This window comes from Zalophus californianus, chromosome 2 (assembly GCF_009762305.2).
Source record: "Zalophus californianus isolate mZalCal1 chromosome 2, mZalCal1.pri.v2, whole genome shotgun sequence".
NCBI classification, from domain to species: domain Eukaryota; kingdom Metazoa; phylum Chordata; class Mammalia; order Carnivora; family Otariidae; genus Zalophus; species Zalophus californianus.
In genome coordinates this window covers 77141214-77159061 of record NC_045596.1, presented here as the reverse complement: position 1 = coordinate 77159061, position 17848 = coordinate 77141214, and the positions used below count along the sequence as shown (strand labels likewise).

The following is a 17848-nucleotide window of genomic DNA, read 5'->3' as shown; positions in this document are numbered from 1 at the left end:
CTTTGAAGTATGTTGGGAGGATTAAATGTGAGCATGAGTACCTATGACTAGGTCGAAAGTGTTCAACAAATTTTAGATATTATAATTATAGTATCTAGTATATTAATAACTATTAATATGTATAATTAATAGTGTTATTATATAGTTCACTGCTCGTTGTTTTTCTTTTTGTTGGACATGGCATCTCTATTTAACACATCCTTATAAATGCAGAAACAAGTAGATACATAATGTCCAATTTAGAAAAACGGATCTAAAGCTTTTCATTTCACATGCCAAAACCCCACTGACTGGCAGTCTATCAACTTATAGGCTTGCCCTTAGCTATTTTTTACCCTTCTGTGGCTGAGGCTCCATAATAGAAGCTACCTCTCAAAGGAAACTATTCTTTGAATGCTTATGATATGAGTAACACTCTACCTTTGTATTAGAATAACAATGCCCTTACATACCTAACTAAAAAAAAAATTCACAGGACAAAATCCAAATTTATAAATAAATCATATGAAGGGAGGACGCGTTGCAGAAATATTGCAGTTGGCTACATACTATCTGATTAATAAGGAGGACCTGGCCGGTATACGATGAAAAACCCGCATAGTTTTAGTACATTTCTTCACCTAGTCTGGGTGAAGTGGGTCGCGTTGCTGCCACCTTGTGGTCAGGTAATTTTTCAAAAGCAGAATATTGATAACAGTGAAGACGAGTGGATAGTAAACATAGTCCTCTTATTATATGTGCCCTAAAAATCTATCAAATACACATAATTATAAATATTTCAGTATCTGTTGCTAGAAATTCCACTTCCAATTTTAAAAAAATTAAAATTAATTTAGAAGGCAAAATATGTTTGTGGACATTGGTCACCCTGATAATCCTTGAATTTACCACTAGTGTTTCTCTGGTTATTCAACCTGTCTGTTTCAGTTTCCTCATCTAAAGAATGAGGCGGGGAGGACGAAGGATGAGCAGGATCAAAGAAATGCCAGTGGCGCATTTCCAATACTAAATGATTTTGGTAGTATAGATTTAAAAATAGTGCTTTGGAGAAACATCATTCCTCTAAAAGTCATTTGATAGAATACTGTAGCAATGACTTATCAGGTTGAGAAACCTCCTGACTTATAAGTCTCCAGAGGAAGAGGAATGAAATTTCTGAGTCTACCAAGTGTAAGAGCGGCTATCTAAGATTTATCAAGAAATGCATTTTAAAAAAGTACACATCTGGAAAAAAGGATGCATAATCAAATTTCATCTTCTTTATGTTATTTTGGTGAGTATTCCTTACAATGACTCTTAAATACTAATGATTATGTTGGGGTTAGTAATTTACATATCGTTAGATGAGATGAGTCACTGGGATGATTCACCAAACCTATAGAGAACCTGGGCTACGGGAGAAGTCAATACAGATAAAAGATTTTTATTTGGCACTGTGTGCGCACAAGCATCTGTGTACGTGTACCTTAAGTGGTGGAAATACACATTTGAAGAAGTAACAAAATGATACAGGTGAGCACACAAAAGTTTTGGAAAGCTGTCCAGCAGCTACATCCTATTCCATTCAACTCCGTTCCATTTCTAGCTTTTCTAGGAGAGCGAAATTGACCATCACCTTCCCACCTGATGCTGAGCTGAGCTGGACTGGGCTGTAGGAAGTGTCACATGGATCTGGGCCCATTGCCTCTCAGCTCACAAATTATGTGTAAGAAGAACTCACAGTGTTTTATTTTAAACTATGACAGATTAACCATAGAGAAAGAACCTTATGAATGTAGGTGGTATAGAACAGTGGAAAGGATATAAAGTCAAAATGATGACAAGCTTTCCAAGTTTCAGTTTGTAAAATCGGGCAAATGTATGTTAATATGTAATGATGCTTTTGTAAACTCTACAAACAAGGCATTATGTGGCAGTAAAGTCTATTACCTTGCTAAGTTACAGTAATAACAGAAAGTAAATCAGCAAGTTGGTGAGGGAGCTATCTACTACCCGACTTGCCTTAGTAAGGCTGGATTATAGGTAATTTGTCATTATTAATAAATAATATATATATACACATATTTTATGGTATTTTTGAGTTTGGCTTACATTTTATATCCAAGATACACACCGGCCAGAGTTTTCATATATAAGCAAACACTTCTTACAAAGAAAGAGGCCATGAATAAATTATTTGGTCTTCCAGAGTTTCAAGGAAAAATACAATTTTTAAAAATGGATATATCTTAATTTTTCTCTTCTAAGGATATTTGATTTATAATGTTACCTTACATAATATATATATCAAAAGGGGGCACTAGTTGATGGTTTTGTAGATAACAGTCAAGGCAGACTAACCTCATAGTCTCAAAACCTCATTTGTACGGCACAATGTCAAGCCAACAAGATCCATAAAGCCTAAGAGCATAAGGATTCATTATAGATCACTTCCATTAAGTGTGATGGTGAAATAAAAGACTGCCAACCTGAAGGAGCCTAGCCATACAAAATAAAACTCATTTCTTTACCCTCAGTTATGTTATTTCACTTCAAAGAGAATGAGGATAATTTTAGAAATTAATTATCTTAATAAAAATTAAGATAAAAATCATGAAAAGATTTTGTAGGTGAAATATTTGGTCATTATATACAAAGATACCGTAAGAAGTGGACACAAAAGTAATTCATGAGTAACAAAGGGATGACTAAGTATGAGGATTCAGACCTCAATCTCGATAATGTCATACATTTGAAACAAACAAACAACAACACACAGCTACTTCTCTTTCTTTCCGAACTCATGTGGGAGAATAAAGATGGAAAAATCTACTTCCTTTTCAAATCATGTTATTTTTCTTCCTATTATCCTTAAAGTGATCTTCTTCATTCTCTCCTAGAATCAGATGTTTAATGAGCTACTTACATATGATGGACCTCATCTGCTGCAAGATTTGGACACATACTTAGGGGAAAAGGAATGGCTTATTGGTAACTCTGTGAGTATGTTTTTACATCTTTAAAAAATACAAGTATACACACATACACATACATATAACCAAAAACTTACAAAGACTCGGTGAGGAAAAAAAAGTTACCAATAAGGAAGGACTAGATAGCAGGGATAAAAGCTAAACTTCTTTGAATAAACCTGTTTTGGTGGACTTAACTTTGGAACTATGTACTAAAATATTTTATATAATTATATAAAAACAATGAAAATATTTTAAAAAGCTAACACTGCAAAGCAAAAGCAAAGTGAAGCAAATGAACCTATGTTAAATTGATGCATGAAATGTGTAGAGAAGTACCTATTACTCAATAAGTGAGGAGAACCATTTTAAGAAATATCATCATTTGTAAAACACAGTCATTTGAATATACATTTTATTAAAAATATTCTCTCAGAACCAAAAAATAGAAATCTTATACCATTTTTAGTAGAGGCATACATCAGAGAGATATTATGGGTTTGGTTTCAGACCACAGCAATAAAGTATCACATATCAAATGGATTTTTTGGTTTCTCAGTATATATAAAAGTTATGTTTACACTATACTATAATCAGTTAAGTGTGCAATGGCATTATGTCTAAAAAAATGTACATATCTTAATTAAAAAATACTTTATTGCTGAAAAATGTTAACCATCATCTGAGCTTTCAGAGTTGTAATCACTGATCACAGATTACCATAATAATGAAAAAGTTTGAAGTATTTCAAGAATTACAAAAGTGTGACACAGAGACACAAAATGAGCAAATGCTGTTGGAAAAATAGTGCCAATAGATTTGCTCAACACAGGGTTGCCACAAGCATTTGTCAAAAATGTGGTATCTGCAACATGCAATAAAGCAAAGCGCAATAAAACGAGTGTTCCTGTAATTCTATTCTTAGTGGTACTGAGTACAGTCATATGGTTTTATTAGGATTTCTGATATAACTTATTTTGGGGTAAAGCAGTAAGAAAATATGTGGATGTCACTGGGAACCAGGATTTTCAGTGTGGGAGAAAGAAGATAGAGATGTAAGATCAGTGAAGCTAAGTAAACACCCTATTCCTGAATGTGAAATATATATATGAATATATGTAAAAATATTATATGTGAATATATAAATTTATATATATATATAACATAAGGTCATGATGTACTGACTGTTATATATATAACATAAGGTCACAAGGTACTGACTGTATCTTAGGATAAAGAAAAAACCATGTTGTATCTCTTTTTCTTGAAACAATGACCAACCCTGTTGTCCTGGGCACCTTCAGGACCCAGATTCTGGTCTCTAAATATTAAAAGGAACCAGGGCTTCTTAGAGAAATGGCTCGTTCTCAATTTGGGACAGGAAATGTAAGAGATGAGCTGGAAATACCTTGTCATATCAGAAGCAAATAAATTATCAAAGACAACTGAACTGGGGACTCCAAAGTCAACTTGAAGCAAAGGCTTCCACTGGCTAAATACGGGACAATTCAAGCTTCGCTAAGAATATTAACAGCAGTGGATTGAAACAAATCAAAATGAACGAATCCATGAATTTATGATGACCACTCCTACCACCACAACAAAACACAAACACATATATGCAAACCCCCAAACCAAACAGAACTTCATTGGTTACTTTTGGAAGATGATATGGAGACAAATTACTACTCTGAAAACTGTTTTTTAAAAAGTTGGGAGGTTTGAATAAAGAATTTATCTTGCCTTTCCGATCTGTGCCAGTTGTAACTCGAGATAACACAAACCGAAGGGCAAAGTTTGTCTTCATGTAAGTATTCCAGTTAGTAAGTAAAAAGGGGAGACTAAAATCAACTATCACCATTTTCCAACCCCTGATGGTTGGAACAGACCGAGGCATTGGTTAATAATTATTAATATCACAGAAAGCGAGACAATCAGCTATTACAGCCCTACTACTGAGAGAGAGGAGCACGTTACTGACAAAAACTCAAATCTAAACATGACTCAGATGCTGTGGTAGGTCAGAGTCTGTGCCTTCAAGGAGGCTGCTTTCTAGGAGACAAGACACAGACTGCTCTGGGCAGCACTCTCATGACTTACTCTGTTTATGGTCTGTTGAGTCCTTCTGGGTGACATGGACACATACTTTCCACATCTTTATTCTCAACTTTCAACCTCATCACATGCTTCATTTCCTCCCACATTCCCCAATAGACTTTCCTAAAATGGTCCTCTCCCTGCCCTATTGAAGGACTTAAAATCCACCCCCCTTGTTTTCTATTAAGACTCTTCTGTAAACTACCTCCGGACCCCATCTCTCAGCACTCTCTCCCTTCCTCAGTGTTCCACACACACTGGCATTTTGTGCACTCCTCCAACACACAACTCACTCCCACCTAAAAGCCTTTATACTTGCTGTTCCCTCTGCCTACAAGGCTTCATCTGCAGACCGCTGCCTGTCTGGATCCTGTTCTCATTTAAGCCTGGGCTTAAATGTCACACATGTAAGGTCTTCCCTCCATGACCACCTGAGGGTCCTTCCCATCACTTCACTTTTTCCTCATCATCCCTACCGGTTGAAAAATGTTTGTCTTCCTGCTTCTAAAACAAAAGGTGCACCCGGAAAAGGGTCTGTATCACATCTTGCTCTCCAGCCCAGCCCAGCCCAGCCCAGCACGTAGACCTGCACATCACACACAGTAGGTACGCCATAAATGTGTTGACTGAACTCCGAATCCTCTAACCCAAAACTCTCCTGGTTGACAGGTGTTTAGTATGCAGGTTCATAAAACACTAGCAATTAGCATTATTAGATTCCATACAAAAATAAAACTACGGATAGCCCACATTTAAACTTCACTCTTTGATGGGTATTCATCATCTGGAGTCAAAGTAATGTCAGCCAGATTAGTTTCTAGTCACAAAGGGAAAAAAAAGAAGTTTTCGAAGAAAAAGTATACAAGGGCAGGACCGGGCTGTCATCACACCTGGGGATCCATTAATGCTCAGACACCGTATGTCTTCGGAGGTGATGTAATCTAATGTGTTAGCCAAAAATATTTCACTTGCAACTACGAGCTCTCTAGGGATAACTTGCACCCTATCCCTTTATACTCTGCAAAAGGAAGGAACAAGGTAAGATGAAATAATCACACAAATCCTGAAGACAGGACATTCTTCAGGAGTAGTGTGAAATCTCTAGTAAAAGGGAGTTGGCATAACCAGACGAAATGCATGTCTTGGAATGGATTCTGCTTTGTCCTATAAAGGACATTTTTGGAACAGATGAAAAAGTATTGATTGGGTATTAGACAATGTATTGTCGCAGAGAGGTGAAGATTGAATCAAGTTACAAGAGTATGTATTCTAAGATCTCATTTTAGAACACACACACACACACACACACACACACACACGTGATACCATTATACAAAGAGGTGTTAATGGTAGCAACCTCTGGGTGTTGGGAGTATGGTGTTATCTGTAATTTTCTATCATATACTCATTCCACTTTCGTAGTAACAGATAATTTTGAATTAAAAAAACTATTCTTGATTTAATAAGTTATGCCTTCTATGTTCAATGGCAATTTTTGTTTGCTTTAAACTAGGTTACTTGGGCAGATTTCTACTGGGAAATTTGCAGTACCACACTTTTGGTCTTTAAACCTGACTTGTTGGACATCCATCCCAGGCTGGTAACATTACGGAAGAAAGTGCAAGCCATTCCTGCTATCGCTGACTGGATACAACGAAGGCCCCAGACCAAACTCTAGGTAATGCCTGCTGCCTCTAAGCTTTGTTATTCACACACAGCATCGCTTCCATCAGATAAGAAGCTCGTCAGCCTGCCACGGAATCTACACACTCCCCTCCCAGGCTCCACCAAGTCTTTCACTTTTGCCATATTCTGCTTTAAAAAAAAAAAAGAAAGAAAGAAAAAAGGGGGGGGAAGATCACTTAGTTTCAAGTATCCCTTTTGCCCCCCTTTCCCTTAGAATAATTTCATATCATTTACAACTGAGAAAAAAGTTTACAATATAGGCAGGGCTTACATTTCATGAGGTTTGACATACATGGATGTCAGTCACAACGGTTTAGGAACATACACGTTTTCCCCCAAAATGGTTTGGACTTAAGCTGTAATTGCACAAAGTGTTAACTTTGCACTATGTAAATAACAGATGCACAGCATGACCAGTGCCCAATTCCATCACTTCTTTCCAAGGCTGTTAATGAGTGGCCACTGCACATCTGTTACGCACAGGTAGCAGGGTGGGTAGCTGCCTTGGCGGCTTGTTTCTCAGTGATAAACCCACTCAGAAATTTTTAAAAAGTGGATCATTGAAAAAGGGAACTCAGCAACAAAGATGAAAGTACAATAAAGAAAGGAAAAGTGATCATGCTGGAGCCAAATTCAAATTACACATAAATGGAAAGAGCAGACTATAAGAACATTTACACAGCTGCCGTTCAAGGGGCTCCAGAGATGTAGCTGGAAGAACTTGGCAGACCTACTGACAGAAATGAGGAAAATGGCCGTGACAAAGGTGATGTTCCAGAGGAAGGGAGACTGCCAAAGGGCTTCACGTTAAAAGAACAGAGATGGGGCACCTGGGTGGCTCAGTTGGTTAAGCGACTGCCTTCGGCTCAGGTCGTGATCCTGGAGTCCCGGGATCAAGTCCCGCATCGGGCTCCCCGCTCAGTGAGGAGCCTGCTTCTCCCTCTAACCCTCCCCGCTCTCATGTACTCTCTTTCTCTCATTCTCACTCTCTCAAAATAAATAAATCTTTAAAAAAAAAAAAAAAACAGATCAAAAGAATGAGAAGACAAGCCACAGACTGGGAGAAAATATTTGCAAGAGACATTATCTTTACACGATATGTAAACCATGGATACATGATATGGAATTCTTTACTTTCTGCTCAATTTTGCTATGAACCTAAAACTCCTCTTAAAAATAATGTCTATTAAAAAAGAAAAAAGCAGGGATATTTCCTGACACTGGAAATGCAATAAAATGTGGGAGGGTGATCCAAACATAATTTGCCAAGGTATAAAAAGAATGCTCACTTGCAATTATACATGAAGGTATTATTAAAACTATTCTTAATACATTTTTTACCGAATACACTTTTTCAGTTTTTTACTACTAAAATTAGTTTTACTACTTTATTTACCTATACATTTATAACCAACGTTTTTAATGTGTTGAGAAAAAAATTTAAGTCATAGAACATTTTCTTCATTGACTTAAGATTATTTTGCACAATTTCAACCTGCAGTCATTTTTATGGTCCTACACTACTGTGGAAAGCAAGAACTGCCCATATAAACAAACCATTTAAATAGAAATCTTCCAAGTAACTATAGATTATCCCTCAACACATTTTAAACCATAACTATAGCACTGGAATATATTTTAGTTCAATTTGCATGTTAATATTAATATTGGATTGTCTAATCTTAGCATGTCATGTTATATATAGAAAGAGACTAATGAAAGAGATGGCGTATACTTGAAATGCAGGACAGAGGAAAGAGAACATGGTTGAGAAGCCAGAAATGGGGAGAGGATGTAAGGGAAGAAAGAAAAAGAAAAGGAAAGCTGGGCTAAGTATGATTTTGTTTAAGGTGCTTCTTTCATCCCAACAATGTTCTACAAAATAGGAGAAAAGATGTTAAATACTTGATACATCATTAAGGATTATACATAAAAACAAAGTATATTTCCCAAATGACTTGCTTCTTTGGACCACATTTTCTTATCGCTAGTCGCTGTTAATAAATGATAACAGGTTATAAGTGAATCTCATTGCAAAGTATTGTATCATGTTATCAAGGCAATTTAAGAAAAAATTATCTTTCACAACAGAAATTCAAATAATACTCTAGACGATGAAAGTAGTAACTTTTTTTTCCTCTTATGCATGTTCATTTTCTGCCATAAAATTAAATTCTGACAAACTTTAATGAAAATAGAATTTAGTAAAAGTGAGAATGACAATGCTTATCTAACATTATGAAAATCCACAATAACATCAGTCCCACTTGTTTACACAAATCATAATTCAAATATAAAATGCAACCACAGCAGGGCTCATAAAGAAATATTTCATTTCAATCATAGCATCATCAATCTTTAGGTCATCTTTTTCACTGAAGGGACAACACATTCCGTTATCCCACCCTGTACCCAAGATAAATGGCTCCTTGCTGAGCAAGTATGAATTTGAATCAATCAGAATTGCAGATTGTAACCAGAAAACACACATTTTGGGAAGAAAAGAGTTAGAAGAATCAGTTCCTTAATTTTATGGACATTTTAAGTGTCTTGCTTAGGGTCACCCAAATGGAACCCTAATACTCCTGTCCAACCTCCCTAATACTCCTGTCCAACCTCTATACAGTAACACCAAAGTTAGAAACAACAGTAGTTAATGTTGCAATATAAGTATCTGTTGGTGTAAAGTTACAAGTCTATGGGGTCAGGAATACAGTTATGAAACACATAAGGCATGTCTTCTACCTTTTAAGTTGCATTAAAAAATAAAAGTTGCTTCAGTTGGTCAAGATGATATTCCAACTATGGCTTCACATGCTCTTTACTACTGGTAATAGATTATGATGTTCATATGAACATCAGTCCAATGAAAGGACTAATGGGAATATATCCTAAGTAATAAATTCCAGTTTATTGAGAAATAGATAATATTTAAGGACAAATGATCTCATTTGTGCTCAATATTGTATTTTTAAAGGTAAAGGGAGAGTTAGAAACTATTAAAAAGGGTGTGAAAATACAACTTATGATCACAAATATTTTTATTAAGCCCAAGACATAATAGAGCATGACAGGGAGAACTCAACTACATCTCATTAAAGATAATATGGACTTAATAACAACAAAAGAAACAGCCTCTCACTGAAGACACATTACCACAGAAAAGTTAAGAAATCCATTATGAGATTTTGAAAGGCAGTATTTCCAACACTCTAAGTGATTTGGGTCCTGCAATGTAGGAAGAGGTAGTAATAGTATTTGCAGATTCCTTCTAGCCCCATTATACTAAAATATATCGATTATATTCAATATACCTTCAAGATTGGAAAAATCTACTGAATCATGAGTTTTCAGAGTCTGTAATATCTGAAGATTGCTTTGAGAGCTTCATTACTCTTCTAACTCCAGAGGATTACATGACCTAAGCATCTTAGCAAGTCAGGATGCCTTGAAAGTACAATCTCCAAAATTAACAAGTCTGTGATTTATAAATAAGTTTATTTATAATGATATTTACATAATAAAAACAAAACACATGAAACTCACAAGTTATACAAAGAAACTGATGTATAATAAAAACAGCAAGATAGACTGACAGGCAAAAATTTAAAGAAAGATTTAATAAAGAGTTCAATATCAAATAGACAACTTTACTTCTTCTAAATTTCACTTTGTCACCCACACTGAATTGGAATTGAACAATGGCTCTCTCTTCAGGAGGTCCTGTACTGGAAATTCTGGAAACTGATAAATTATATTGAGAAGTGTTTAAAGTTAATGACCTATTTCCATGCAGTACCTAACGCTGCCTTAATATGAAGTCACATTCAGTCTGCTTTGAAGTGAAATAGCCTGTTAATCTGTTCTGCCAGGCTAGACAAATGTTACCCACATTTTGCTGATACGTGGAGACGTGGCAGGAATAAACTACTATTTAGAGAGTAAAGAGAACTGGAGCAGAAGTGACTGGGCAACAGTTTCAAGAGAAGCAAAAGCCAGGAGAGGAAATCAATGAAAACATGCACAAGAATAGGCAGAGTAATAAGCACAATTAGTGCAGTGGGGAAATGAACAGAAGGAATTAATCCATGGAGCAAGAGAAGGGCTTCTTCATTACTATTCACTGGAAAACAACTTAGTGCCTAGCCAAATTTGTTTTAACAGAAGTACTTGGAAGGACCTGGGGGTGTTAGTAAATGGAATGCCACCTTTAAATTCAGGTTGAGTTCTTGTTGACAGTGGTGAACATCTGCTTCAAATAGCAATAAAATGAAAGCTATATAATCTATACAGCTGCGTCCTTTAAACTAACAAAAAAAGAACTTCAAATGAGACAAGGAAAAACAAGACGTAAGCATTGTCAAATAAGGCACATGTAAAAATCTACACACATTATCCAGTGAAAGACAATATATATATATTTAGAGGTAGAAATAATTACAAAAATACTGACATTTCTAAAGCATTAGCATATTTGTTACAAACAATCACCAACTAATCCCCATTCAGAAAACTGTTTTGTAAAATGATTATTCAACATCTTCAGGACTACATATTTGTGGGTGTTTTTTTTGTTTTGTTTTGTTTTTTTGAAATTTCACATGTGAGCATCTGGAGAATTCAGTTAGTGGCAAAAAAGTTGTCCATACTATGAGAAATGTAATATGGAAATTATAAAAAGTTATAAATGTTCATAAACCCCATGGTCGTCATAATGTAAATGTCCTTGAGTGCACCAAGTTGATATTTCCTCATCAATTAGGAATTCACAATTCTTAAATTTCACAGGCCCATTGACGTTTTTAGTAACGTGGCTATATCTGCTGGCATACTCCCTTCGTCACCTGCAGGTCAGAAAGGGGCATTAAAAGTTTAATAAAAATATTTTATGAAATATATTTTCTCTAACTTTCATGAATTCCTAATCATCTTTCAAGGTCCAGTTTGCTTCAGTGTCACTCCTTGTTAAAAACCTCCGTGAGGGGTGCACAAGTGGTGCAGTCGGTTAAGTGCCTGACTCTGGGTTCTGGCTCAGGTCCAGATCTCAGGGTCTTGAGACTGAGCCCTGCGAGGGGCTCCACACTCAACATGGAATCTGCTTTAGTTTCTCTCTCCCTCTCCCTCTGCCCCTCCCCACCGTGCACGCTCTCTAAAGTAAGTAAATAAATCTAAAACAAAAACAAAACGACCTTTACAAATCCCTACATACATTTAAGGCTATTTCCTCTGTGCTCATGTTCATATTACCAGCACAGTAATCTAGAGGCTAGGTTTCTGCGTTGACATAAATAAAAAAGATAGGCAAGTATTAATCTGGATCATATTCTATTCATATAGAGCAACAGTATTTACTACTCAGGTTTACTCGATAAAAACATTTGTGCAACAAAACTAAGTAATGCAAATAAAGACAACCAATGAAATCATTCATCCAAACCCTTATTTTCAATCCAAAAATACAATCACTTAGACTTAACTGGTATATCTAAACAAAATTGTGAATATGGCATACCAGTTGAAGATTAAAGTGCTCACTGTAAATAACATTTTCCCAATGTTTGCTCCATATTTCAATTAAATGAGACTCCAGTATCTAGACACTTATGCAGGAAGCATTCAGGATCTTTTTTTTTTAAGATTTATTTATCTGAGAGAGAGAGAGCGAACTCCCGAGTGGGGGGAGGGGGAGAGAGAGAGAGAGAGGAGGATCTCAAGCAGACCCCCCACTGAGCATGGAGCCCAACATGGGGCTTGATCCCATGACCCATGAGATCCTGACCTGAGCTGAAACCAGAGGCCAGACAGACGCTCAACTGACTGAGCCACCCAGGTGCCCCCAGGATTTTCTAAAGCAGGAAAACATTTTGTGTCAATTAAGTACTCAGACTGTTTAGAGATGAACTGATTAGTTTATAGTGACAGTGGTATAGTTGACAATTCATAAATATTTGTACGTTCACAGCAATGAATAATTTTATAAATTAGATGTGGCTACAATGCAGCCAAACTAATTCACTACTCTGTCACACATACACACCCCAGTTATAATCTAAAATTCTGAGTACTTTTATCTACTCTTCCTTCAGTAAAACACATATGCAAAGAAACACAGACTATTCCATAAACTCTCAAGGAGTTCACGGACACCCTTGCGCCTTGAGGCTCTTCCATAGATTTAATAGCCTATGAAATCTAACTTGAAACGTGCTAAATTAACTGACCCAACTAAATAATCAGACAGCTCCAGAAGACAGTAAGACAAGAATTCAAGAAAGTACAAGACAGCAAGACTGTACAAGATTCAGTATTCTGGGAATGGAAGGGGGGGTGAAAAGAGGAAAAGGGCTTGAGGAGACTTTTGTAAGTTTGAAGATACTGAAGATATAATGCAATAAAATGCAATAAAATGCAATGGGTGAACTCTGGATTTTTTTTTTAAGCTATAAAAGATGAGGGGATAATTGGGAAAACATGATAATATTTGGAAATTACTGTTAATTTTCTTGGATGTAACTGGCAACTCAGTGGGAATGCTAAAATATTCAGAATGATGTGTCATGTCTACAACTGACTGAAATGGTTCATGAGGAAAAAAAGGTAGATGAAGCCAAATGTTTACACAACTGCTAAATTCATTTATACTCTGCTTTTAACATCTCTGTATGAAAATTTCCATGTTAAAAGGTAGAAAATCTATTAATCACATTAAGAGATTAAAGAAAAATAACACACCCCCAAACCATAATCCTTATTCTAAAGCAGTGGCTCTCTGACTTTAGTATGTATCAGAACACCAACCAGATTACTGAGTTCCATTCCCAATTTCTGACTGAGTAGGGATGGAGTTGGGCTTGAGAATTTGCATTTCAAGACAATTTCCCAGATGATGTTGTTGCTGTTGGTCCAGGGACTGCACTTTGAGAACCACTAAGGCAAGCTCTAGAAACACAAAAATCTGACAAGCATTTCTGAGAGGAATCATGGTACTTATCTTTCACAGTTTCATGGAAAGGGGGGCACAGAGATTGTTAACATAAAGCACAGACACACTCAATTACAAATATGCTTTTTGTTTACAGTGGAAAAGAACCTCACTGTGAGAGATGAAAAGGGTACATGTACTCTCGTTCGGTCTGTGTCCAATTATTTAAATGAATAAGCAGAAGCACAAGCAAAGATGATAAAATCATTACAGCTAAGAGAATAAAGACACTGTTGTATCCTTACCCTACCAAATAAAACACATACCAGAAAACACTGATACAGATAGCTTTAACAAGACAGAGTAAGATTTCCTACAGAAAGAAAAGAGTGATAAATGGGGGAATGATTCTTTTTAATAAAAGCTTTACAGGTAACAGCCTAAAAGCATAGCTGAAATAAGTCGCTATTCTAACAGATACTTGATGTGAAAATAACAGGTAAAACTTTAAACTAAACAAATTTATATAAATACAAATAATTTATGTGAATTATGACTAGACATGACTGGATATACACTGGTCTCATCTGAAATACCATTAAAATGCCATGGAAAAAAGAAATCAGGGGCATTATACAAAAGAGAAAAGAACAGAAGAAAAAAACAACAGTGGGGAGAGAGCTGTCAACAAATTTTGGAAGATGAAAAGCAAATGGAAGAATGGAAGCTGACTTTAGCAGAATAGACAAAGCAAAAACTTAAGTGAGCACATAGAAAATGCAAGAACGTTACTTCATACTCAGAATCTAACCACACCCCTCCCTCCCCCCACCCCCACTGCCCCAACTCAAGACAGGGGTAATGTATGGCTCCCAAAGGATGGGGAATATACAGAGCTAGAGCAGATTGAAGAGTACAACATCTAAAGCCTGCCCAACAGAGCCAGGCATTTACCCCAGATAACACAAATGAAAGTTTATTCTCTGGAAAGTCTGAATCAGAGGAATGCTAAATATGGGCATAGAAGACAGTGAAGTTATACTGGAACAGGAAAATTAACTATATAAATAGGACAAGAGCCCTCCCTCCCCCCCAGCTTCTCCTTAGCTCTAATAATGCAGTCAACAGGTTTATACTCTATGTCCCACCATCCTCATTTCACAAAAGATTGGCGAATATGTTTCTGGGGAAATGAACTAGCCCATGAGAAGCAACCTATATAGTTAAAGACAGTGGGGACTCCAACAATCAAACTGCTGAAAGCCCAACTAAAACTAACTATGATGATTCTATTTAAAGACTTACTGTTAGAATTAAAACAATGTATCCGGGAAGGTGGCAGAAGTGCTAAAGGAGAACAGGTATTTAATTGTTTTTCTAAGTTTGAAAAGATGCCCTAACAAAACAGGAAAAACTGTTGTGCTATGGAATCTGCCTTCTATTGCTTCTGCTAGATTATCTGATATTGGCAAGTTGACACCTCCACACAAAGCTTAGTAACTGTTTAAGTTATAATCATCACACTTGCTTCTACTCAAACTTTTTTTAATGCCTGCCTCCCCAACCTGAAGGACACCTACTAATTTCACCATACACACCTCCCTCCCTCTCTCTCTCTCTCTTCTCAAAGACAGATTAAAATACACTGAACTCTTTATAGTACAAAGTGCCCAGCAAAATACTGGGACCTCGTAAATATTCAATGGAAGTTTGCTGAATTGAAACAAACAATGATCAACATTAGGAAGATCCTTACTTATTAGAATAATGATTAAACAGCTTGTATTCAGTTAAATTTAACATTAAATAAGAAAAGTACGATGTAAAAGACTGCATGCTAAGTTGTGTAAAAGGGAAAAAGAATACATATACTTATTTATTTCTATCTGTATAAAATGAGCGGTCACATGCTAATAAAAGTCAATGTGTCATTGTTAGGGGGAAATGGAGGATAGGGTGAGAAGGCGGCCTCTGTTTGCTTTTTATATCTTTTGAATCTTGAACTATGTGAATGTATTATCTTTTCAAAAATAGAAAACTTAATTTAAAAACTATTCTTTTCAAAAAGGTGGAATGAAGAGGGTTCTCTTAGAGGGTTCTTTCTAGTACCCAACCAACTTCAATCTGAAATTACTAAATTTTTGAGAAAAAAATGCGTTTTATTGCACTCTAGTACCCTTAAGTATTTACTGGTCAAAATGAAATTAATGTAAATTTATAGTTCTTATGAAATTAATATTACACCATGTATTTTAATTCTTGGGGATTCATATGTGTTACTTATATAGTAAATAAATTATAAAACTGTGGATAAAATTATAGAACTAATTTTATTTCGGGGATGTTTTGGCATCAAGAGATAAGGGATGGAAGAGACAGAATTATCCAAAATCAAGTGTTTGCATCAATTCTGGCAAAATAATCTTAGTTATTATAGTACTTTTGAAATGAGCATGCTTTTTCTATACTGTATGCCAGTGAAGGATTTGGGCCATTTTTGTTAATCCCTTGCTACTGCTAATTTGATGCCCTTTCATATAAATAAATACTGATGGTTTTGTTTACAAACAACTTACCTTCATCAACTGTGGTCATATCTTGTTCTAGTTTCAATTTCTGTTGGTTAATTTTTAGCATGGATTCTTCAATTGTCCCTTGGCTTATTAATTTTATAACTAGTACTTCTCTAAAGAAAACAGAAGATATGTCCGTTGGTTACTTAATATAAAATTATTTGGCTACATATAAGCTATATAAAACATCTTAAGAGTTCAATAAGAATAATCTGAAGATTGTATAACAAATACATCCATAACTTTACCTTATTTTATTTTTTTTATATCCATAACTTTAAATTCCCTTTTATTCAAACTTGGGATTGGCGTTTTCTGAGCATGTAACTTCTAAACGACCTTTCTTATTAATCCAAGATATCTGTACTCCAAAAATTACTGGTAAAACTTACTACAACAAACAGTCTGGGTGCAGATAGGTATTCATTTTAAAAAGGAACATGTTAAACAAAAACAAAAATAAAAATAAATTAAAAAAATAAAAAGGAACATGCTTTGCTTGTCAGGTTCCACTAAATAATTCAGTATAAAAAGTAAGAAAGCGTAGTGAAGTACAAGGATTACACAGAAGTTTTAGTCCCATAATAGGTACAGATAATATCTGATTCATAAATGAATTTATCAATATCTTTTGGAAATATAGTAACACACTCCACACAGAAAACACTGATTATTCACTACTTACATGTGAAAACAGAGTTGAGTTATAGGTATTAGCACCTCTTTATGGTCCAATGTCAAAATGAACCTTCACCTAAAATATCTACAACTCAAATAATGTATTTCCTAAAGGATAACAGGGTAGCAATAGTATACATTTTACTGTCTATCTGGCTCTTAAGGGATCTAACAAGACTTTTTAACTACTAATATTTTTCAAAGGGGCTGAACCATTGGTAATATTTTGTTTTCATCAGCTGCAGAACTGACTGGGGTGAGGTGGGAGGTTATTTTGCTTTAACTACTAAAAATGAATAGGATATATAGTGAAGTTCACATTCAACACTGCTGGTATGAAACATATCAGCAGCCATGCTTTGCTGAAAATACAAACACTGAAGCAGGACACTGACAGACTATATTCTACTATTATATACAAATTAAATTGGCATTTAGTTAAAAATAAATTTCAACTCAAAACACTTACTTAGTCTGGCCTACTCTATGGCATCTATCTTCTGCTTGTTTGTCATTGTACGGGTTACAGTCAATATCATGAAGTATAACAACATTCGCTGAAGTGAGGTTTATTCCTAGGCCACCAGCTTTTGTTGACAGCAGAAACACAAAGATATCCATATCGGTATTAAACTCGTCAATTAGGTGAATCCTATAAGATAAACGTATTGGGCTAAATTTCACTAAAATGTATACAACTAAAACTGAAAAAACAATCACACTACATGGAAAAAAACCCTGAAGATGTAAATACATGCTCTTGGCAATATAGTTACCTTTCCTGCAGTTGTTTTACTGAAAGACCTTCCCAAATTCACCAAGTTCTTTTCTATTCCATTTCTCTTTCTATTAATTCTCACTTTAATTCAACTATTTGGGTTTGAGTAATGCTAAAGGGTTATCTTCTCCTTTGTTTAATGACTTCTGGCTTACCTAAATTT

The 17848-nt window shown here is 35.5% G+C and overlaps 2 protein-coding genes across 6 annotated transcripts in view; one reads left to right on the top strand and one right to left on the bottom strand.

The window, feature by feature from the left end:
- HPGDS (hematopoietic prostaglandin D synthase) overlaps window positions 1-17848 on the top strand; it is a 68214-nt gene that overhangs the window by 19738 nt on the left and 30628 nt on the right. For all 3 annotated transcript variants that reach the window (XM_027599295.1, XM_027599296.1, XM_027599293.1), the window contains 2 exons: window positions 2880-2978; window positions 6562-6726. In XM_027599295.1, the coding sequence (XP_027455096.1) occupies window positions 2880-2978; window positions 6562-6726 (264 nt within the window). The remainder of the gene's footprint in view (window positions 1-2879; window positions 2979-6561; window positions 6727-17848) is intronic.
- Window positions 10216-17848, bottom strand: part of SMARCAD1 (SWI/SNF-related, matrix-associated actin-dependent regulator of chromatin, subfamily a, containing DEAD/H box 1) — a 76558-nt gene continuing 68925 nt past the window's right edge. For 2 of the 3 annotated variants that reach the window (XM_027599291.2, XM_027599290.2), the window contains exons 22-24: window positions 17377-17559; window positions 16233-16342; window positions 10216-11578 (exon numbers count right to left, since the gene is read on the bottom strand). In XM_027599291.2, the coding sequence (XP_027455092.1) occupies window positions 11517-11578; window positions 16233-16342; window positions 17377-17559 (355 nt within the window). In that variant the 3' untranslated portion in view covers window positions 10216-11516. The remainder of the gene's footprint in view (window positions 11579-16232; window positions 16343-17376; window positions 17560-17848) is intronic. The other variant, XM_035726188.1, reaches the window with a different exon arrangement.